Source organism: Macaca nemestrina, chromosome 1, assembly GCF_043159975.1.
Source record: "Macaca nemestrina isolate mMacNem1 chromosome 1, mMacNem.hap1, whole genome shotgun sequence".
NCBI classification, from domain to species: domain Eukaryota; kingdom Metazoa; phylum Chordata; class Mammalia; order Primates; family Cercopithecidae; genus Macaca; species Macaca nemestrina.
In genome coordinates this window covers 185,222,344-185,247,723 of record NC_092125.1, presented here as the reverse complement: position 1 = coordinate 185,247,723, position 25,380 = coordinate 185,222,344, and the positions used below count along the sequence as shown (strand labels likewise).

Sequence of the window (25,380 nt, the reverse complement as noted above, 5' to 3'; positions counted from 1 at the left end):
GTTTAAAAGTGATCTGGTTTTACATGATTTACACTCTCCTGAATAAATGTATAAACCAATATGTTGGGTGTTTGCTCCTTTATTTGTCTTTGGGTTTTATTTTCATCAGAATCTTTCTTCCCCGATCACTGACTTCCATTAGTTTAAGATAGGTTCTCTTCATTTTCTAATGGTTATCAAACTTCTGACATACTATGTTTTACAAGTCAAATATTTAATGATTCATAAAATACTTTTTAAATGTTCTTGAAGTGACTGATATTTAAATAAATTCTTTGTGAAGTAAAAGAAGAAAAAATTCACACCTGTTCATACTTACATGGCATACCTTTATCTGTATTTGTCAAGTAGGGCCAATGTGGACTTTGTTCTAACCTGTCTCCAGGACATGTATTTCAGTATATAGCTCACAATCTCTGGTATATTAGGTTTATTGATTTCTATCTACTTCTGAACATCTGTTTCCATTGATCTCATGTTTATATATGCTTACATGTTTATATTTGGCATGTTATTGGTCTTATGTGTATCAAGTTGCACTTCATGTGTTTATCTCTGTAGAGCTGAATGGTTAAGATCAAAGAGTATTAATGGGGATTCAAATCCTAGATACAATCATCTAAAATAGCTGTGTGACTTTATAAAGGTCATTTAACTTTTCCGAGCCTCAGTTTCCTTATCTTTAAAATAGTACTTACTTCTTAACAGTATTTACTTTATAAGATAAAGTAAGGGATAAATGGAGCAATACATGCACAGTGAGCTGCTGATAGCAACATTTAATAAATAATTATTCCTATGTAATCAACTGCAGTTTTTCTCTGGAAAAACAATAACAATTCCTGCTTATGCTCCTTATTGTTAATTATATATTGCACCACATTTTTACTGTTGTATATTCATTTACTTGTTAAATAATCATTGGGTTATGTTAGCTCCTTATACTGGACCCACCTTAGGGGTGGAGAGTGGGAGAAGGGAGATGGGCAGAAAAAAATAACTATTGGGAACTAGGTCTAGTATGTAGGTCACAAAATAATCTGTATAACAAATCCCCTTGATAGGAGTTTACCTATATAACAAACCTGCATATAGATCCCCCGAACCTAAAAAAAAAGCTCAAAAAAAAATCCTTATGGGCAGAAAATCTGATTTCATGAAAATATCCTGAGTGCTTTGCACAGTGCCAGGTACATAGCATGCAGATACTGGGTGAAAATTCTCAATAAATGCTATATGAATGAATATAGTCAGAAAGATAAAGTTTTGTGCTCAGGTTGCTTTTAACATAAAACATTTTAAAACACTGACATTAGTGTCCAGTGTAAGTCAACATGAATAAGTTTACTATCTTCCATTCGAGAAAGTCAAGCCAGCAGAAACATAAAACTTAAAGTAATTAAAGAAGTAGTGTTGGGGCAGTTCCAACATGGCCAAATAGGAACAGCGCCAGCCTCCAGCTCCCAGTATGAGTGACACAGAAGATGAGTGATTTCTGCATTTCCAACTGAGGTACCAGGTTCATCTCACTGGGGTATGTCAGACAGTGGGTGCAGGACAGTGGGTGCAGCCCACCAAGCGAGAGCCGAAGCAGGGTAAGGCATTGCCTCACCGGGGAAGCATAAGGGAGAAGGCAATTCCCTTTCCTAGCCAAGGGAAACCATGACACACAACACCTGGAAAATCGGGTCACTCCCACCCTAATACTGTGCTTTACCAAAGGTCTTAGCAAACGGCACACCAGGAAATTATATCCCGTGCCTCGCTCGGAGGGTCGCATGCCCACGGAGCCTCCCTCATTACTAGCACAGTAGTCTGAGATCTACCTGATAGTGATGGGGAGAATGGAACCAAGGTGGAAAACACTGCAGGCTATTATCCAGCAGAACTTCCCCAACCTAGCAAGGTAGGCCAACATTCAAACTCAGGAAACACAGAGAACACCACAAAGATACTCCTCGAGAAGAGCAACCCCAAGACACCTAATTGTCAGATTCACCGATGTTAAAATGAAGGAAAAAATGCTAAGCGCAGCCAGAGAGAAAGCTCGGGTTACCCACAAAGGGAAGCCCATCAGACTAACAGCAGATCTCTCGGCAGAAACTCTCCAAGCCAGAAGAGAGTGGGGGCCAATATTCAACATTCTTAAAGAAAATTTTCAACCCAGAATTTCTTATCCAACCAAACTAAGTTTCATAAGTGAAGGAGAAATAAAATCCTTTACAGACAAGCAAATGCTAAGAGATTTTGTCACCACCAGGCCTGCCCTACAAGAGCTCCTGAAGGAAGCACTAATCATGGAAAGGAACGACCAGTACCAGCCACTGCAAAAACATGCCAAAATGTAAAGACCATCTATGCCAGGAAGAAACCGCATCAACTAATGAGCAAAATAACCAGCTAACATCATAATGACGGGATCAAATTCACACATAACAATATTAACCTTAAATATAAATTGGCTAAATGCTCCAAACAAAAGACACAGACTGGCAAATTGGATAAAGAGTCAAGAGCCATCAGTGTGCTGTAGTCAGGAGACCCATCTCACATGCAGAGACACACATAAGCTCAAAATAAAGTGATGGAGGAAGATCTACCAAGCAAATGGAAAACAAAAAAAGGCAGGGGTTGCAATTCTAGTCTCTGATAAAACAGACTTTAAACCAACAAAGATCAAAAGAGACAAAGAAGGCCATTACATAATGGTAAAGGGATCAATTCAACAAGAAGAGCTAACTATCCTAAATATATATGCACCCAATACAGGAGCACCCACATTCATAAAGCAAGTCCTTAGAGACTTACAAAGAGACTTAGACTCCCACACAATAATAGGGAGACTTTAACATCCAACTGTCAACATTAGACAGCTCAACAAGAAAGTTAACAAGGATATCCAGGAATTGAACTCAGCTCTGCAGCAAGCAGACCTAATAGACATCTACAGAACTCTCCACCACAAATCAACAGAATATACATTCTTCTCAGCACCACATCACACTTATTTCAAAATTGACCACATAGTTGGAAGTAAAGCACTCCTCAGCAAATGTAAAAGAACAGAAATTATAACAAACTGTCTCTCAGACCACAGTGCAATCAAACTAGAACTCAGGATTAAGAAACTCAATCAAAACTGCTCAACTACATGGAAACTGAACAACCTGCTCCTGAATGACTACTGGGTACATAACGAAATGAAGGCAGAAATACAGATATTCTTTGAAACTAATGAGAACAAAGATACAACATACCAGAATCTCTGGGACACATTTAAAGCAGTGTGTAGAGGGAAAGTTATAGCACTAAATGCTCACAAGAGAAAGCAGGAAAGATCCAAAATTGACACCCTAACATCACAAGTAAAAGAGAAGCAAGAGCAAACACATTCAAAAGCTAGCAGAAGGCAAAAAAATAACTAAGATCAGAGCAGAACTGAAGAAGATAGAGACACAAAAAAACCCTCCAAAAAATCAGTGAATCCAGAAGCTGGTTTTTTGAAAAGATCAACAAAAATGATAGACCGCTAGCAAGACTAATAAAGAAGAAAAGAGAGAAGAATCAAATAGATGCAATAAAAAATGATGAAGGGGATATCACCACCGACCCCACAGAAATACAAACTACCATCAGAGAATACTATAAACACCTCTATGCAAATAAACTAGAAAACTTAGAAGAAATGGATAAATTCCTGGACACATACACTCTCCCAAGACTAAACCAGGAAGAAGTTGAATCCCTAAATAGAACAATTACAGGCTCTGAAATTGAGGCAATAATTAATAGCCTACCAACCAAAAAAACTCCAGGATCAGACAGAGCCGAATTCTACCAGAAGTACAAGGAGGAGCTGGTACCATTCCTTCTGAAACTATTCCAATCAATAGAAAAAGAGGGAATCCTTCCTAACTCATTTTATGAGGCCAACATCATCCTGATACCAAAGCCTGGCAGAGACACAACAAAGAAAGAGAATTTTAGACCAATATCCCTGATGAACATCGATGCAATAATCCTCAATAAAATACTGGCAAACCGAATCCAGCAGCACATCAAAAAGCTCATCCGCCATGATCAAGTGGGCTTCATCCCTGGGATGCAAGGCTGGTTCAATATAGACAAATCAATAAATGTAATCCAGCACATAAATAGAACCAAAGACAAAAACCACATGATTATCTCAATAGATGCAGAAAAGGCCTTTGACAAAATTCAACAGCCCTTCATGCTAAAAACTCTCAATAAACTAGGTATTTATGGAACATATCTCAAAATAATAAGAGCTACTTATGACAAACCCATAGTCAATATCATACTGAATGGGCAAAAACTGGAAGCATTCCCTTTGAAAAGTGACACAACACAGGGATGCCTGCTCTCACCACTCCTATTCAACATAGTGTTGGAGTTCTGGCCAAGGCAATCAGGCAGGAGAAAGAAATAAAGGGTATTCGATTAGGAAAAGACGAAGTCAATTTGTCCCTGTTTGTAGATGACATGATTGCATATTTAGAAAACCCCACTGTCTCAGCCCCAAATCTCCTTAAGCTGATAAGCAACTTCAGCAAAGTCTCAGGATAAAAAAATCAATGTGCAAAAATCACGACCATTCTTATACACCAATAATAGACAAACAGAGAGCCAAATCATGAGTGAACTCCCATTCACTATTGCTTCAAATAGAATAAAATACCTAGGAATTCAACTTACAAGGGATGTGAAGGACCACTTCAAGGAGAACTACAAACCACTCTTCAATGAAATAAGACACAAACAAATGGAAGAACATTCCATGCTCATGGATAGGAGGAATAAATATTGTGAAAATGGCCATACTGCCCAAGGTATGATTCAGTGCCTAGATTCAATGCCATCCCCATTAAGCTACCAATGACTTTCTTCACAGAATTGGAAAAAACTACTTTAAAGTTCATATGGAACCAAAAAAGAGCCCGCATTGCCAAGACAATCCTAAGTCAAAATAACAAAGCTGGAGGCATCACAGTACCGGACTTCAAACTATACTACAAGGCTACAGTAAGCAAAACAGCATGGTACTGGTACCAAAACAGAGATATAGACCAATGGAACAGAACAGAGTCCTCAGAAATAATACCACACATCTACAACCATGTGATCTTTAACAAACCTGACAAAAACAAAGAATGGAAAAAGGATTCCCTATTTAATAAACGGTGCTGGGAAAACTGGCTAGCCGTAAGTAGAAAGCTAAAACTGGATCCCTTCCTTACACCTTATACAAAAATTAATTAAAGATGGATTAGAGACTTAAATGTTAGACCTAAAACCATAAAAACCCTAGAAGAAAACCTAGGCAATACTATTCAGGACATAGGCATGGGCAAGGACTTCATGTCTAAAACACCAAAAGCAATGGCAACAAAAGCCATGATGGACAAATGGGATCTGATTAAACTAAAGAGCTTCTGCACAGCAAAAGAAACTACCATCAGAATGAACAGGCAACCTACAGATTGGGAGAAAATTTTTGCAATCTACTCATCTGACAAAGGGCTAATATCCAGAACCTACAAAGAACTCAATCAAATTTACAAGAAAAAAACAAACGACCCCATCAAAAGTGGGCAAAGGCTATGAACAGACACTTCTCAAAAGAAGACATTTATGCAGTCAACAGACACATGAAAAAATGCTCATCATCACTTGCCATCAGAGAAATGTAAATCAAAACCACAACGAAATACCATCTCACACCAGTTAGAAGGGTGATCATTAAAAAGTCTCAAAACAACAGATGCTGGAGAGGATGTGAAGAAATAGGAACACTTTTACACTGTTGGTGGGACTGTAAACTAGTTCAACCATTGTGGAAGACAGTGTGTAGATTTCTCAAGGATCTAGAACTGGAAATACCATTTGACCCAGCCATCCCATTACTGGGTATATACCCAAAGGAATATAAATCATGCTGCTATAAAGACACATGCACAGGTACGTTTATTGCGGCATTATTCACAATCGCAAAGACTTGGAACCAACCCAAATGTCCATCAATGATAGACTGGATTAAGAAAATGTGGCATATATACACCATGGAATACTACGCAGCCATTAAAAAGGATGAGTTTATGTCCTTCGTAGGGACATGGATGCAGCTGGAAACCTTCATTCTCAGGAAACTATCACAAGAACAGAAAACCAAACATCACTTGTTCTCACTGATAGGTAGGAATTGAACAATGGGAACACTTGGAGACAGGAAGGGGAACATCACACACCAGGGCCTGTTGCGGGGTGGGGCGAAGGGGGAGGGATAGCATTAGAAGATATATCTAATGTAAATGACGAGTTAATGGGTGCAGCACACCAACATGGTACATGTATACATATGTAACAAACCTGCACGTTGTGCACATGTACCCTAGAACATAAAGTATAATTAAAAAAAAAAAAAAAAAAAAAGAAGTGGTGTTTCTGAATAGGAAGTAGTTTGCTTACATATGTAAATTTTTTTTCTCGTGGTAAAGGCATTAGAAAGCTGCTTAAACAACATTTATTAGTGGTGCCAAGATTCCTGAGAGGAGGTACCTTCAGAGAGGTGAGCTAATGGTTTGCATCTGAGTTTTTTTGTTTTGTTTCATTATTATTATTTTTTTTCCTGGAGGCATTTGTGGATTCTGAGTACAGAACAAAATGTCAAGTATCCATGCTTCTTTTAACCACAGGTCCACTGCTGCAGGCCAGAGAATCCAGCAGGTTTCTGGCAGTCTCACTATGCTAGAAGGACAAAATTAATGACTCTAGAGACTAAAATTCATTGAGACACAATGGGTGCAAAACTGAGCTGAATGTTCCCTCAAGACAGTTGCAGAATGTCTGAGACTATGCAGTGCGGGGACAAAAAGCTAAGCAGAAAGCCTCTGAAAGGCAGAAAGGAGTTTTATCTGTCTTGCTGGAGAAGAATTACATACAGTAACTCTGAGAGGGAAGGGACCTAGAATCACACCAAATCAGTTAAAGGTACAAAGGACTGAAATTAAGAACTCAATAACTTTGTAACTGTTTTACTTTGGAATATTTATCTTTACAGAAAAGTTGCAAAGACAGTATAGAGAGTTCCTACACACAGAAACTTCACCCTTCACTGAGGTTTTCTTAATGTAACATATAACCATGGTGCATCTGACAAAACTAAGAGATTAACAATGGTACTGTACTATTCTATAAAGTGACAACTTAATTTTGATTTCACTAGTCTTTCCAATAAGGTACTTGTTCTGTTCCAGGATCCAATAGAGAATATCCTATTACATTTAGTCATCATTTCTCCTTAGTTTCCTCCATCCTACCTGTGACAAGTTTCATTCATAGTCCTTCCTTGTTACGTGTGACTGACAATGTAGAAGGGTACTGATCAGGTATTTTGAAGAAAGTCCTTCAATTTGATTTTCTCTGAAGTTTTCTCAGATTTAGACTACAGTTATGGCTTTGGCAGAACAATATCACAGAGAAACACCCCTCACATCACATGATATCAAAAGATATATGATATCAACCTGAGTAATCACTGATGATGTTAACTTTACCACTTCTTTAAGGTAGTGTCTTCCACATTTTAAAACCATCTTTGCAAAATTTTAACAGTGAGAGAAAGCTAATATTACTCACTCCATTTTGCTTCTAACCTCACAAGCTACTGCCTTTGTTCATCCCTACACATAGGGCAAGCTCATCATGGGAGCAACTAAATTCAGTTGAAAGTTTAAATTTAAAGTAAGGATGATAATAGTCTCTTCCTGAAACTAACCCCCATCCTTGTTAAGGGTCTGAAATCGCCCTTTGTAAAGCAAAGGCCAAAAGGTTATAATTATGGTAGGGTGGGTCTGAACTTTGCTAAAAAAATAAGCATGGTTAAACAATAACCTGTAATTGCTTGCTTAGCTTGCTTTTCTGTAGTGCTTACTGTCCCAGAGTCATGTAACTGGAGGTTTTAAAATTTATAACTTTTCCAACTGCTCCTGTACATAACATCACTACTGTGAAACCTAAAGAACTCTGAAGTATTTTTCAGATTTAGCATTTTGGCAGACCAAGAGATGCCACCAGGACTTGTGATCCACACCGAGGAACTGACTCAATTCATCCTGCAACTCCTCCCTGGAACCAACTCAGCTGCAGGAAGATAGTCTCAACACTCCTGTGACTTCATCCCTAGCTAATCAATTGCCTCAGTTCTCCAGCTCCCCAACCACCATAGCAATCTTAAAAACCTGAGCCTCTGAATTCTCAGAGGGGCAGATGTGGGAAATATCTCCCATCTCCTCACTTGACTGGCCCTGTTATTAAATACTTTCTCTACTGCAACTCCTGTTTTTCTCAGTGTACTAGCTTTTGTGGGCAGTGGGCAACAAGAACCTATTGGGTTATCACAATTTCTCTACCTAAGTTACTATTTGTCCTTTCCATGCACTACTCATTAGAAGCAAGTCACTAAGTCCAGTGTCACTCCAGTACTCACTCAAGGGGAAAGAAAGTAAGCTCCACTTCCTGTAGGGGGTACATTATTCATAATCATTTATTTAGAATTCTGTAATGGAGATTTATCCATTCCCCCTATCAGTTATTCATTGTTTCACTTACATCAGTATGGACTCTTGGATATTTATTTTATTCTTTGAATTATAATCCAATTCTACTGCTTTGTATAATATTATTCCAATACTGACCACTAGAGGCTCATTTAGATTGGCTTCTGTGTCCTGTTGACATGCCCCCTCTCCCTCTCCATCACCTTTTTTGAGCAATTCTTCACTTTCTGCCCTACAAGATGCTCCATGTTAATCCTGTATTTTCCCTACCCCAGCCCCAGAATTAGTCACTGTTACAAGAGTCCTAGCAACTTTTACTGGAAAAAGGTTTTTTAGAAACCAAGATCTGGGATCTGGATGTGCTCATTGCTATTGACACTGCTTCTGCCCTTCTGAAGGCAGAGCTAGGAAATATGTATGTATACTAACTCAGGTATACTTTCATATCTATTTATTTATTTCTGAATCAATCTATTTGTATATATTTTAAAATAAACATGAATTAAAACTTATCTCAAACTCTAACCCAACATCACAGAGTTCATTTTAGCCTTCATCCTCCTGGTTTCTTTGTAAATTATTTTTCGGACAATGAGAAATCTACTGTCTTTATCTACAGTTTATTTACTTATCGGTTCAACTCTAATACAAGTGTAAAATATTTTCAGAATTGCTAATCCTGTATGAAACACATTTATCTACTAGAGCAGGGGTTATCAAACTATTGGCACTGACTATTTAGTATGATATAAGAGCTAAGAATTGTATTTACATTTGTAAATGACTATAAAAATAGAATATTTTATGAAAATTCATGTGAAAATTACATGGAATTCACATTTTAGTGCACAATGATAGTTTTTTGGTACACGGAAATGCTCATTTGCTTACATACTGCATACGATTGCTTTCTTGCTACAACCATACAGCTGAGTAGTTGTCACAGGGATCCTACGACCCAAAAAGTAAAAAGTATTTAACATCTTACTGTCTACAGAAAAAGTGTGCTGACCCCTGACCTAGAATATAGTGACTATGTTGTGCTTTTTGTCTTAGCCTTACCATATATGCATTTAAAACATCATATTCCAAAGTTATTTGGGTCAGTTAATTTAAGCATGTCTTACATTTTAATATTGTTATATTCATTAATTATGATAATCATTACATCCTTGGATGACACAACATCATGCTTTTTTCTTTTAATTTTCATATAGTAAAGTTAACTCTGATGTATATATCTATGAGTTTTGACAAATGCTTAAAGTTATGTATTGATCACTCCCATACCAATCGGAACAGTTCCTTAAACCTGAAGATTTCCCTGTCAGGCTGGTCTCTCTTGTAGCCAACATCTCCTGTCTCCCTCCTTACAAATTTTGTTACTTCAATAATGTCATATAAATAAAATCATACATGTAGCTTTAGGGATCTGGCTTCTTTCACTCAACAAGCCGTATTTAAGATTCATCACGTTCTGTGAATTAATAGATCATTCTTTTTTATTGTTGAGTAGTATTCCATTGAAGATAGACATACATAGGTTTGTTCACCATCACCAATAAAGGGCATCTTTGTTGCCTCCAGTTTTTGGCAACCATAAAGTTTCTATAAATATTTGTGTACAGATTTTCGGGTGAATATAAATTTTCAGTGCATTTGGATAAAGACCTAGGAGTAGGATTGCCAGGTCATATGATAAGTACATGTTTCATTTTATTTAAAACTGTCTTATATAGTGGCTATACCATTGGTATTCCCACCAGCATTAAATGGAAATTCCTGTTGCTCCATATCCTTGTCAGCATAATTTTCTTGTTGTTTTTATTTAATGATTCTAATAGGTGTATAGTGGTATCTCATTATGGTTTTAATTTGCATTTCCATTATGACTTCAGCATGTTTTAATGTGTTCTTTTGGTGAAATGCCTGTTCAGATCTTTTGCCCATTATTTAATTTGGTTATTTATTTTCTTTTTGTTAAGTCTGGATTGTTGTTTTGTGTTTTTCTTTTTTTTTTTTTTTTCTTTTTTTCCTAACTCTGGATACAAGTCCTAACTCATATATGTGATTTTAAAGTATTTTCATCCAACTTGTGGCCTTTTTTTTCTCTTAATAGTGACTTTCACAGAGCAAATAAAATCCAGTTTGTCAATTTTTTTAACTTTATGGATGTTGTGCTTGCTATCTATATAAAAACTCATTGCCAAACTTAAATTACACAGATTTTCTATTACGTTTTCCTCTAGAAGTTTTATAGTTTTACATGCAAGGTCTATGATCTATTTTGAATTACATGCCAAGGGGCTTTAAAAAAAAAATCCAGAACCATTTATTCAAAAGATAACAAAAACAAAGTCATCATTTAATTGGCTTTACACTTTTGTCAAAATCAGTTGACAGTATTTACATGGGTCTATTTCTGGAATCTCTATTCTATTCCTTCGATATATGTGTCCATACTTTACTCAATATAACACAATCTTCATTACTGTGCTTTACTGTAAAAATCTTAAAATTAGGCAGTGAGTCCTCCAGCTTCATTCGTTTTGAGACCGTTTTGATTTTTTAAGTTTCTCTGCCTTTCATACAAGTTGTTGAATAAGCCTGTCAATATCTACTAAAAACATGTGCTGGAATTTTGATTAAGATTGCATAAAATCTAGATATCAAATTGAGATTCAAATATTGAATCCTCCCATCCATGAACATGTTATGTCAACTCTACTTACTTCTGTCTTCCTTGATTTCTTTCAATAGTGTTTTCTAGTTCTCAGCATACAGATCCTACACATATTGTTAGAAATTTAGCTAAGCACTTAAATTACTGCTGCTATTATAAATGGCATAGATCTTCTAACTTAAAATTTCAATTGCTCATTGCTGGTATATAGAAAAAAACTGACGTTCCTTCTTTCTGTGACCATGCTCAATTCACTATTTCTATGAGCTTTTCTGTAGATCCTTTAGAGTTTGTTTATTTATTTACTATGAATAATCATATCTTCTGCAAATACAGTTATGTTTCTTCCTTTCTAGTCTTTATGACTTTTATTTTACTTGCCTTATTACATTGCCTAAGATTTTCAGTATGATGCTAAAGAAAACAATGTTTTCTTTCTGAACTTTGAGAAAAAGCAATCAGTCTTTCACCAGTGAGTATAATGTTAGCTATAGGTTTCCAATAGATGCTCAAAGGAAGTTCACTTCTACCCCCACTTTACTAAGAGTTTTTATCATGAATGGTGTTTAATTTTATTGAATGCTTTTTCTGTGTCTGCTGAAACTACATACAAGAAATATGCTTTTTCTTAATCAGTTAATAGGATAAATTTACACTGCATTTCTGCAATAAGTCCATTTAATTGTGATGTATTTTCATTTTTACATACAGATGGATTTAATTTGCTACTATGTTTTTGGGAATTTTTGTATATATATTCATGAGGGCCATTGATCTGCATTTTTCTTTTCTTGCAATGTTGTTGTCTGGTTATAGCATTACAGTAAATACTGACTTTATAAAATGACCTGGGGAGTTTTCCTTCTTCTATTTTCAGGGATGTGCAAGACTGGTATTGTGTTCTCCTCAAATTTTGTTTGGATTAACCAGAGAAACCATCTAGGCCTCTCTCCTTGAAAAAGTTCTTAACTACGAATTCAATTTATTTAATAGATGTACAACCACTAATATTTCATTTTCAGTTAATTATTGTATTAGTCCATTTTCATGTTGCCGATAAAGACATACCCCAGAATGGGCAATTTACAAAAGAAAGAGGTATAATTGGACTTACGGTTCCACATGGCTGGGGAAGTCTCACAATCATGGTTAAAGGCAATAGGGAGCAAGTCACATCTTACATGGATAGCAGCAGGCAAAGAGAGAGCTTGTGCAGAGGAACTCCTCTTTTAAAAACCATCAGACCTCATAAGACTTATTCACTATCACGAGAACAGCTACAGGAAAGACTTGCCCCCATGATTCAATTACCTCCCGCAGGGTCCCTCCCACAACACACGGAAATTCAAGATGAGATTTGGGTGGGCACACAGCCAAACCATATCATAGTAATTTGCATTTCTCCAGGATTTGGCCCATTTCATCGATCAAAGTTTCAACATCAAAACCTCATGAAAAGCTTTCATCAAAAGTTCAAAATCAAAATTTCATCAGTTTTAACATTAATGCAAATATGGCAGAATACAGAATTAGCAAAGAACAGTTTAAAAGTAAATATCCAAACTGGAGAGAAAAAATAACGAAAAATACGAATATAGGCATAAGATACGTATGAGACACATTTTAAAGATTTTTATGTAAGTGTAATTTGAAGTTCTAGAAAAATAGCAAAGAGATATTGGGACGGAAGCAATGTTTAAAGAAAGAATGGCTAAGAGTTTTCCAAAACAGATGAAAGACATGAGTTCTGCATACTGAATGGATATTAATTCAGTAAAACCACATTTAGATAGATCATAGGAAAACTACTAAACACAATGCAAATAGCACATCTTACATGCAACAAAAGGGGGAAAGCCGTATTATTGCAAACAAATAATAGCTGACTTTTCAACAGATACAGAAGCAGCCAGAAGACAATGGATTAGCTTCTTTTAAATGCCAAAAAAAAAAAAAAAAAAAAAAAATGACTATTAACCTAGAATTCTACATCCAGAAAAACTATTGTGCATAAATAGAACCAAGATGTTTTCAAGAAAAATCAGAATTCTTATCCAGGAGTCTGACATAAAAAGAAGCATTAAAGAGAGTTCTTCATGTTAGAAGGAAAACAATTCTAGAACCCAAATGGAAACAGTGAATTGCAAGAAAGAATGAATAATAATATGTGATTAAAATAAATGTTACTAGATGAACACAAATAATTTCTTGTGTTTTATACATGTAGAATTAAAATGTGTGATAACAGATAAGCAAAAAAGAAAGCAGATTAAAAACAGTTAAATGTTTTCATGTTCCCATATTATTGGAAAAGTCATAAAAAATAATTTGTCATGTATGTATGTTGAAATAAGGCAAACAATAACAAAATAGTTTAAAAAGAACCATGAGTTAATACAAAAGAAAATAAATTGTTTAAAATTTTGATTAATCCAAACAAAAGACAAAACAACCTACATAAAAATACTCGATTTTCATTCTTGAAAAAAAAAGTTCACACGGTACTTACAAGATACATCCTTTATATAATGACATAAACCAAAGACTTGAAAAATATATACCATGCATATACTAGACAAAAAAGCTGCTATAGCTATACTAATATCAGATAAAATACACTGTGAAACAAGGAATATTACTAGAGATATAGAGGGACATTTCATAATTAAAGTTCCATAATCCATCCAATGACATAGTTTCAAAATATATAAAACAAAATTAAGGGAACCAGAAAGTAAAACAGACAAATCTATAATAACGAGACTTGAACCTTTCTTGAAATGTGACCCCTAGCTACCACTATGTGGAAAAAAATAATTCTAAATGGTTCATATATTTAAATGTTAAAGAAAAATGACCTTTAGCAGACATACGAGAAAGTCGTAAAGTAGACAAAAACTATAAAGATGCTAATCAAAAAGGAAAAATGATAAACTGTATTCATTAGAATTAATAACTACTTTTAATCAAAAGATACTATTAAGAGTGAAAAGATAAGGCACAGAGTAGGAAAAGAAAATCGCAAAACATATATATAAGAACTCATATGAGGCATCTGCATGGAAATCTTACCTAAAAATGAAAGACAGACAATCCAGTAGAAAAATGAACAAACGACGTGAACACAAAAGAGGATATCCAAATGGACAATAAGAATATCCACTCGTCATGGGACACAGAAAATTAAAACCATTATATGATAAATTACTTTTCACTTATCAAAATGCCAAATGAGAACACATAGAAGCACAGACACACACACACACACACACACACACACACACACAATCAATCAAAGGAGTAGGGAGGATATGAAACAAGTAGAACTCTCCCACACTGGTAGTGGGAGTGTAACTGTTAAAACCATGTGCAATGTCACCCAAGGACATGTGCATACTGCTTACAGCAGCTCTGTAACAGCCCAAACCCCAAACAAACTAAATGCCCAGCAATGGAGGAATGAATAAATGGTAGCATTTTCATACAATGAAATGTATTGTATGATTACATTTTATTTATGGAAACAAGAATGAACTACTGCTACACTGCCATGTAAAACAAGATGTCTAAATTTCAAAAATGCTTGAATTGAAAAACCAAAGAGAAACAAGAATAAAAAAGTAGACACTGTAGGATATCATTTATATAAAGTTCAAAACATGCAATATTATATCTTGCTACTAGAAGATAAATAACTTTGTTAGAAGTTTGATAATGTTTACACTTGGAATGGCAGTAGCTGGCAGGAACAAGAGGGGCTTCTGCAGAATTGCTTTATTTCTTGATCTGGTAGGTAGTTTACATGAGACTGTTAATTTTATAATTTATCAAGCTGTTACTTACTATTTGTACATTTTCTATGTGTTTTTTTCTATACTTTGAAGAGAAGTTTAATTTTAAAAACAGCATGTATATAGAAACTTAAAACTGTAAAAACTGATCCCAAGGTCATATAAATCCCTTATATCCCCCAAGACTAATCTTAGTGTCCAACACATATTGATGATAAATGATTGCTTTTTAAACTAATGAATGAAACAAGAGATCAAACACACAAAAAAGTACTGTCATTATTTCCCAGCTGTTATTTATATGAATGCTTATTTGCTTTTTCTCAGAAAATATCCTCATATAGATTTTTTTGTAATATTAAACCTGACAAACCTGTCCTGCTCTTTTCCTCTTTTATTCAATTAACATACAAATTAACTGAGAAGTTTCTTCAAAATACGTACCTCTCACTACCCCCTCATGCTACCATTTAGAATTAACTATATCTGTAGCAGATGAAATTGCTTTATACTGAACCATGAAACAAGAGTTCTCATATTTTGAAGGCTGTGAAATAATTATCATCAAGTCACTATGCACTGAAACTTTATAAGATAATTATCACTAACACTGTTCATAGTTCAGATGGTCTATTTCAAACATTTTGCATAATGATTTAGGTAAAGCAGGAATTTAGATATGTTGCCTTGGGCAAAACCACTGATTTCCATCAAATGGAGCTTTCTTTCTTTTTTTCTTTCAGGTGACTAAATTTTATAAGCTTTAGGCATCTTTGGTGGTTTTCTTGACCTATTATAAATAGCCTTGGAAAGAAAATTTTAGAAACTAACATATAAATGTCTTTGATGAGCCTGATGTGATTTCAAGACATTTTTTACCCGGTCATGGATCTCATCGCAGTTTGAAGGTGAACACCAGTCAGAATGAAACCTGTAGGCATAAAATAAGTTTTATTTTTATTACTAAAATCAGGTACTGATTCTATGCTATACTATCAAGTTTTCACCATATGCTCACCAAATAGTCTGAATAAAGGTTGGCATACATTTGGGAGAACGTACCTACATATCTGACCATTTTAATGATTTCCACACGTAATTATCTGGAGCTTTAATTAAAGATACAGATTTTCATATTAAAACAGTAATTCTATGTACAATGCCTTTACATATCCTTCCTATTCTCTAGTAATCATACCCTCAAGCTATGTGAAAAAATTCCTTTCTGTTGAGAAAAAAATACCTAATTTTATGAAATGAAACAAAATGTACATAATAGATAAAAATATTTACAATTTAATCATGCTTATTTTTTCAGAATGCAGAGCAACATAGAAGTTAAATGGTTTCTTTTCAACACATGATATCATCTCTCTAGTCTCAGCTATGAATAAATGTATCTAAAAAACTGAAAAATATGACTTTATTATTAGAGTCTGGGGGTTGAAATTAAAGATGTGAAAGAAGAAACAAAGCATCCCTTTCTTTTTCCTATGCCCTTCTCAAATTCACAACTGACACTAGTATAGATAAATGACTTTATTTCATATAATAATGAAATAGGTAAAATGTTGCTATGTTGCTTAAATCTTTGCCTTTTTTTCTTCCCAGTTTGTCCTTTTTTTTTTTTTTTTTTGAGATGGAGTCTTGCTCTGTCACCCATGCTGGAGTGCAATGGCACAATCTCGGCTCACTGCAACCTCCGCCTCCCAGGTTCAAGCAATTCTCCCGCCTCAGCCTCCTGAGTATCTGGGATTGCCCGCCACTACATCTGACTAATTTTTGTATTTTTAGTAGAGACAGGTTTCACCATGTTGGTCAGGCTGGTTTCAAACTCCTGATCTCGTGATCCGCCCGCTTTGGCCTCCCAAAGTGCTGGGATTATAGGCATGAGTCCAGTTTGTTCTTAAAAGCTAAAATATCATATGTTTATACAAAGTATAAACCACTAAACAGGATAAATGTTTTATATAATCTACTTAAAAATGCAATAAATAATGAATAATCAATTATCTAAATTTTAATCTCCTGTATATGCCAAAGCAAGTTCTATTGCACCTATGAAAAATAAATTAGCAGACTTTGTTATTTGCAATATATATAGCACATCTTGGAAATCTGAGATCCAACTATTCAGCTGTGAGGATCCACTGGATCTCTTCAATGATACTATTAGAGGATCCACTAGTCTGTGCTGTGGGATAAGGAATGCCTGCTTGCCAATCTAATTTCATTTATAAAAGTCAAAACTTTAAGCATGATTCAAAAGAGTATCAGCTCCTTTTTCAGTAGATTTGCTAGTATTTCTTGGTCTAATTTTAGTAATAACTCAAAACTTCACACAAATTTTAAATTATAATATTAATATTTACACATTGAGAAGGAAACAACTTCTGAAATATAACACTTATAACCAAAATTGAAACCATTTTATGTTGTGCTAACTTCACTGGAGGAATTTCTTAAATGGGCACAAAGCAAAACCCACCTTCACTATACATAAAGAAATTCATTTGATAAAGCCATTGGGAAAGTTTCTAAAAATCTGTTTATATACACGATTAAGGAGTCAGCATTTTACTACAATCTTAGAGAAAACTTATTTAATTTCAATAAATATTTACACAGATAAACTCCTATAACTGTATGTTCTGTCATACAGCGCCCACGCAAAACTTCCAATTTTGCCTGGAACATACAATCTACATTTATATTGGTTTAAATTGTTTATTGATTTCAATAGATTGTATAAACACCCTACAAGTATACTGCTTAGTGACCTAGAAAAAGCCATTTCAGAGAATGTCTTATATTTAAAGATGCGGTACTGAGTGTTGAAAAGAATAAAATGTTTTTGTTCCTAGTAGTATGCCTTAGACATTTTATTTTCCTTTAGAGACTAATCTAGATATTTAGAAAATACACTCAAATCAAAGGTGTTCTGCTTTAGTGAAAGTTAAAAAACCTTATCTGTCATGCCTGCCCCAGAGAGTATACCAATAAAACGTTAATTTGTATAGGGAAATTCAAAACTAAATTGCCATTGTATTATTTTAAAATTACCTAACCTTCCTCAAGTTATAGTTAAAATAGGTAATGTTTAACATTAGAATCACTCATTTTCTTCTAGCAAGAACTTACTACATCTATCATCCTGAGTGAAAATAATGTGCAAATGCCACCGCTATCTACTCCAAGCCCTTTACCATACTGAAATATGAATAAAGGGGCAGCTAACTTTAACTGTCATCAATGAAGAATTTTTGAATATAGCCTCAATGACAAATTTATCAATCCAGAAAAGACTGAGGTCAAAAGCCGGAACAAAATTGTATACAAAGATAAAGTAACACAGAACTAAAATTAATACTGTACTAGAGTGGTAGGTTTACAATTGGAGAGTTCTACAAAATATGTGAAAAGGTAGAAAAATAAAAGTATTTATAAAAGTAAATTAAAACAAATTTATTTATAAAAGTAAATAATACTCATTTGTAAAAGTATTTATTTATAAAAGTTTATTACAAAAGTAAATAAAAACATATCCAAGGAAATACAGATTTAAGAAATTCTGGAAAATTTACAGAGATGATAAAGGACCTAATCAATAAAATCACTAGAGATGATTTCTAAAAGTTGATAAAAAGAAAGGAGCACCAACTGTATGTCTAAACAGCTGGGCAGATGAGGAAATCAAGGAAAGTCCCCTGATACTGAGATGCAAGTTATCAACTTCAGCAGAAAAACTTCTCTTCCAGTTTTCTCCTGAATTTTTGATGATGATGTTGCTTGTGTGTGCACCTATGTTAACGATTCCATGATCCTCCCAACCCCGCCACAGGCCTGACTCTAATGAACTAGAAGCAACCTTAATCAAAATTACGTATCTCAGGATTGGGGTCTACAACATGCCTCCGTATATCCATTATGAATGCTTGCAAAGCTAGTAAGTAAACAGACAAACCTGTATGTTTAAAATAGATTTGTTTTAATACAGCATCCAAGCTAACACACTGTTGTTCAAATCATCAGTTTTGAGTTAAACTTTCAATATATTCTCTACAGCTAATTAAATCTTTGTTAATTATGCCTGATGACCCCAATACACTACAGAAATTTGGTGTGCTTACTTTCGCTTTCTGACACCAGTTGTAAAGATACATCGATTTCCACGTTGTTGACAGTGTTTCTCTTACATATAGAAAAAAACTTACATAATTTTTTTCACCAGGATTGACTTCTTTTCAACTTATTACAGAAACATGGTTTTCTATATTACTATTTGTGACAGAGGCAAGGAATTTCCAATTTCAATTTTAAAATATATGAAAAGGAACTATTTATTTCACATTCGAATTATAACACGATCAGACTCTGGCTGCCACAGCATTTTTAAACAGAGAGTTGGAATCTTTACATGATTAAGATGCTCTTAGGGAGTTGGGAGAAGGCTGTTTGAGCAAACTAGACACCATCTACCAACAATATATAGATAGCCATTATGACTAAATAAAAAATATAATCTGTGTTGTGTTTACACTTAAGGCAAGCCTGTAATATTAAATTCCTCTGAATCTACTAAAAACAATCATATATGTTACTTTTCACTTTTAAGAACTATAATCTGTAATTGGGGTTAATGTGACCCATACCTGGTGAATAAACCCATATCTAGAGAACTGTGCTAGGAAGAAATATCTAACATTATCTAATATGTAATATATTTTAAACAAAAACAATTTAAGCCTCTGAAAATCAAATTACACTTTTATATTCATTTCACATGCATAATTGCTGCTTTCCCTTCTAATACTTATTATTCAAAGATGAGTACAGAAATGAAGACCGCACATAATTACCTTTCCCTGAGAGAAGCTCTATTTAACACAGGGCTTGGAGAATGCTTTGGCATTGTTGAGGGTGCTGAATGGACTAGTAAGGTCCTCGCTGAATGCTGGGGCTTACTACACGACCTTGGGCTCAAATACTCTTCACACTTTTCTAAAGAGTCATCGAAGTCTCTCCCATGGGGTGTCCTGATAACCTGTTTTAAAAATTATATATATAGATCTACATATACAGATACACACATATATAATAAAATATAGTAATACAGTATGCACAGTAGTAATATGTGTGCACACACACTGATTTTATAAAAGTAATAAAACAAATGCATGCCACAGCTATATTTAAAGATAAAATTCGGAATATAGTAATTAGTCAGTGTAAGATTAAATATTAAATATATCAAGATTGTTCATTATATATAAAATTTATAAGACATTACTTCGAAAGGCTTTTGAGTAGTGGTGGGGTTTGCATAGGGGTGTGTGTATCTAAAACAAAGAATATATACACATAAACCAAATGGTAGCCTAGTTTAGCTATCAGGTCAAACAGAACTAGATTCAAATTCAGGTCTAATACTCATTCACTACTTCATTTGTTCTGGGAATGGACACATGAACAAATTAAGGAAAGACAAATGAATATAATCCTGCTCCTATGGAACTTACATTCTGGTAAAATATATATTCTAATAAGAAGAGATAAATGGAAAACACAAAAACACACCATGATAAAGAAGTAGAAAAAAGTGTGTTAAAGGATATTAAGTAACATGAGAAGAAGGGGGGTTAAGTGCTGCTGGGTGGGATGGAAAAGGGTATGCAGGAAAGGAACTGTAATTTTAAACGGGATAGTCAGCAGGAACCTCACGCAGACCTGAAGACCTCAGTAAAGACCGTAAGACCTGTCACGAAGATTATCTGTGGAAAGACTATGCCAGAAGAGAGAAAAATAAATGCAAAGATCTTGGGAGTAGTAGGAGGACGTGCTTGATATTAGCAAGGGAGCCAGTGGAGCTGGACTGACTAGTAAGAAATGAGGTCAAAAAGGTAGGTTTTAAGAATTTAGTCTTTTATTCTGGGAGAAAAACATGTCCTGACTTTTTCCTTCTGTAAACAGGACACCCCAGGCTATTATATTGAGAATAGTCTGCAGAGGGGCCAAGGGTCCTGGCAGGAAATCAGCTAGGAACCTATTATACTAAAATCTGGAAAAGGATGCTGCCTTGGGCCAGAAAGATTGCAATGGAGGTGAGAAGTGATCAGATTCAGAATATATTTAGAAGACACAGCCAACAGGTCGAAACTGGTCTCGATGTCAAAGATGACACGAAGGTTTTCTGTCCTAATCAACTAGAAGGGTTGGGTTTGTATGAATTAGATATACTCTTCTAACTGTAAGCATAGAAAATTAAGATATTAGGAGTCTAGTTTTGGACATATTAAGCTTCACATCTATTAATCTATTAATAATTCAATGTATTAGAGCAGAGTTTGGGGAAAAGTCCAGGATAAAAATATAAATTGGTAATTACTAGCATCTAAGTGGTATTTAAAGGTATTGCACTGCGTGATATTGCCAAGGAAGTAAAAGTAAATCAAAAGTAGAAAACATCTGAAGAATTAGCCCTGAGAATACTCCAATATTTAGAGGCATGAAAGATGAAAAGAAAACATGACTGAAGAGTAGCCAGGGAAGAAAGGAAAGAAACAAGAGAATGTGTTGTTTTGGAAGTCAGTAAACAATGAATTTCAAGGAAAGGGGAGTAACTAATGGGTAAATATAACTTGAGAGGTCAAGTTAGAAAAGACAAGATCTTTGGATGTTAGTAACAGTGAGGTCATCGATAACATCAACAAAAATAGCTTTAATGGAGTGACAGGAGTGAAAATCTGAAGTTGAGTTCAAGGGAGAATAAGAGGAGAGGAACTGGATTCATTTAACAAATATCTGAGTCCCAGTCATGTCTTAAGTTTTGGGACTACAATAGTGAACAAAACAAAGTCCCTGCTTTTAAGAGTTTATGTTACAGCAGTGCTAGTTGTTAAATATTTGACCTTTTAGACAGCTATCTAATTCTTCTCAGACTCATTTCTTCACATGAAAAATAAAGTTAATAACAGCTAGCTTATAGATCTTCCATTATTTACTTAAACTATATTGCAGAATGTCTAGATGTATAAATTAGTTGCCCAATAAATGTATGTCATTTGTTATTAAAACCTAAGTCCAGCATAGGTTTTGCTTCAACACTACCATACTTTTCACTATTTTCCAAAATTACAACAAATAATAAGTCAGTGGTCAGCTGAGAGAATCATGCTTTCATTCCACAACCTAATAGAACATAGTGCAAATGACTCAGTTACAGTCCCCAATAACTGACCAACAAGAAATATGTGATCAAGATTGAAGAAAAAAATAAAATTGCTCCATTTTTAGCTATTCAGAGACAAAACAAAAACACAGTAAATGTTAAAAACAAGATCAAGGAGGTTCATGGTCAACAATGTAAGTGCATATGTTAAGAGACACAGAATAGGTAGCTCACACCTGTAGTCTCAACTATTCAGGAGGCGGAGGCAGGAGGAACACTTGAGCTCGGGAGTTCTACGTTGCAGTGAGCTATGATTGCACCACTGCACTCCAGCCTGGGTGACATAGCAAGACTCTGTCTCAAAGAAAAAGAAAAAAAAAAAAGACAAGACAAGACAAGAAAGAAAAAGAAAGTGGTAGAAGGTATCACATTGTTGTTTCTAGAATATATCCAAATATGAGCCACTTGGCCTGGATTATTTTCTTTTTATCAATTTCATTGTCAACTGAGACATGTTAGATGGCAGACCACTTCATTTTTATCTGCTAAATTTTCTCCCCACACTAGTCAGCAATGCTTTATATAAAGCCTTTTATAGGTAATTACCACTGAATTTCTATCGGAATATTCACTGAGAATCTCTTGAACATGTTAGCTAATACTCAAACCTAAAGAAATATAAAAATTTAAACTCACAATCCAGATAAGACATTGCATATACAGAAGGATAAATGACAATAAGATATGCTGAAGTGTCAAACACATTCCAATGACAATAACTGCAAAAAGAAATTCAAAGGAATGAAAGACTTCTAATGGTCTTAATGGTGGAGGTCTCATTGAGGAGGCAGAATTGAAATCAAAGCCATAAGTAAAGGAAAGGAGGAGAAAAGCCATTCAGAAAAAGAAAAAGGCACAAGAAAAGATAAGCAAAGATGAAAAATCTATATGAATGTAATAAAGAATATTATAGAGGTGGGAGGGACACATTGTACAAGAATCTTAAATGTTGTAACTCAATAGTGTTCAACACTTATTAAGCATCTTCTGCATGTAAAGTACCAAACAAAGCAGGGAACAACAATCACGGGTGTTTAATAAATATAACAGGAGAACTCAAAAAAAGTTACAATACAGAATATAAGACATCAAGGACAAGTAATGAGAAGGAAAATTAGAGCTAAATAGACATGAAGTAATTGTGCAATGTGAACACAGCTTGAATGTATTCCTTCCATGGAATTAGAGCGTGTTTTGGAAAGTCTTATATCTAAACAAGGGGTTAGGAGGTATAACGAAAGGGCAGGTCTCTTTAATAAGAATCCACTTCAAACTTAAAGCCTTCAGCCTTAGCTTAAAAAATGTTTCCATAGCTCTTGTGAGTTTCCCTTAAATTATTTCCTTTCAAAAGTTAAATGGAATATTATCTCTTTAGTTCATCACAGAAGGGTTATATTTCTTGAGTGTATCTTCAATAATACTGGCTTAGAATCCAAAAACTTGTGTTCAAATCCCTGCTGTTTATGAGACCCTGAGCAAGTCATTTACCCTATTGAGGGTTTAGTTTCCTTACCTATAAACTGAAGACAGAATCTTACAGATTTGACACAAAAATTAAATGAAAGAAAAGTGAAAACACTAGTGGAGAGCTTCGCTCATGAAAGATAATTTTGTGTGTGTGTGTATGGCATTTACACTTTAGCATAAAAAAGGCCTTTTTTTAACATTTATGAAAAGAGTTTTTTAAATGACTTTCTATGAACCCACAAATGCAACAGTTTCAATATGGCAAATGCTAAAATGTATCAAGATGGAAAAATAACTAATATTTTTAAACTAATCTGAAACTGGTACAGGTAAAAAAGGAAATTTCATACACTAAATCCATTGTGATTAATGACATGCTCTTCAAATCTATGATATGTAGTGTTTTTATACCACACTTACGAAATAAGATTCCTGAAAAGTTGCTTACACAGTAAGTTGACAAATCATATTAATGGTCATAAAAATGTTATATTTACAAAAACCTCAAGGTCAAATGAGTGTGGGTGAGAATTTACTACTACAAATAATGGGAACTAGAAAATTCAGTTACTCAACAAATATTTGTTGTAAGCCTACATAGTGCCTATATCACACACTATTCTCTAAAGTTTCTCTTCTGTCATAGGGCAGAAGAGTTCAGAAATAAATACAAATAATTCAAATGGAATTAGCTGAGAAGTAGTTGAGAATAAGAACCATAGGACAGAAGTACAGTGCAGGAACAACTTGCAGGATGGCCAGAGGAAAGTATGGTTCTGAAAGGGGAAAAGTAGATATGGGTAACTGAAATCAGTTTCTCAATCTTGCCAAGAACATTCCTTAGTGAATCTTACATCAAGTAAATGATCAATTCCTATCTTATCTGATTTAAACATTTGTATGTGCACTATCTGATTTGGTTTAAGTAAGACATACTTTTTTTCACTGAAGCTGAATTTAAAAGCTATTCTAAAATAATACAATAAGAAAATAATTCCCAAATATATCAGTTCTTGAGGGGAACCCCTCCCCTCTTAGACCACTGTTCTATTCACTTACATAGAAATAACTTTTTAAATCCTCACAACAACCTAATGAGGTAGACATTTTTATTACCTGTACTTTATTGATAAGAAAATAAAAGCAAAATCAAACAGCTGTTAAGCAGTGGGGGTTCCGGACCAATTATATATGAGGGATCTATGGCAGAAACAAGTTGCAAACTCTCATAGCCCAAGCCTAACAGGATTTCTACAAGGAAAGTCCCACAAAGGATGGGCTCACAATAGAATTTACCAATAATCCGATATACACAGCTAAAGAACAAACTGACAAACTTTCTGAGAAAGAAAGAAAACATTCCCAACTAAAGTTACAATGTGATCACAACAATGCTACCAAACCATTCAAGGACAGTACAAGAAAGGATAATTATAGGCCACCCTCAGCTGTGGCCATATATGGAAAAATCACAACTAAATTATTTTAATTCAGGAATGCTAAAGAATAAGCTAAAAGAACACAACCTGACAAGGCACTTTATTCAAATAATACAAAGATGGATTATCATTAGAACATATATCAATTCACCATAAAAAAAATTGTCATCTCAACAGGTGCTGGAAGAAGCATTTG

At 34.6% G+C, this 25,380-nt stretch overlaps 1 protein-coding gene across 3 annotated transcripts in view; it reads right to left on the bottom strand.

The window, feature by feature from the left end:
• The window catches only part of LOC105495016 (spermatogenesis associated 6), a 170,283-nt gene that overhangs the window by 47,744 nt on the left and 97,159 nt on the right, over positions 1 to 25,380 (bottom strand). The window contains exons 10-11 of one of the 3 annotated variants that reach the window (XM_011764140.3): positions 19,910 to 20,094; positions 15,882 to 15,981 (exon numbers count right to left, since the gene is read on the bottom strand). The exons of 1 other annotated variant lie outside the window; for it this stretch is intronic. In XM_011764140.3, the coding sequence (XP_011762442.1) occupies positions 15,882 to 15,981; positions 19,910 to 20,094 (285 nt within the window). The remainder of the gene's footprint in view (positions 1 to 15,881; positions 15,982 to 19,909; positions 20,095 to 25,380) is intronic. One more of the 3 variants, XM_011764141.3, reaches the window with a different exon arrangement.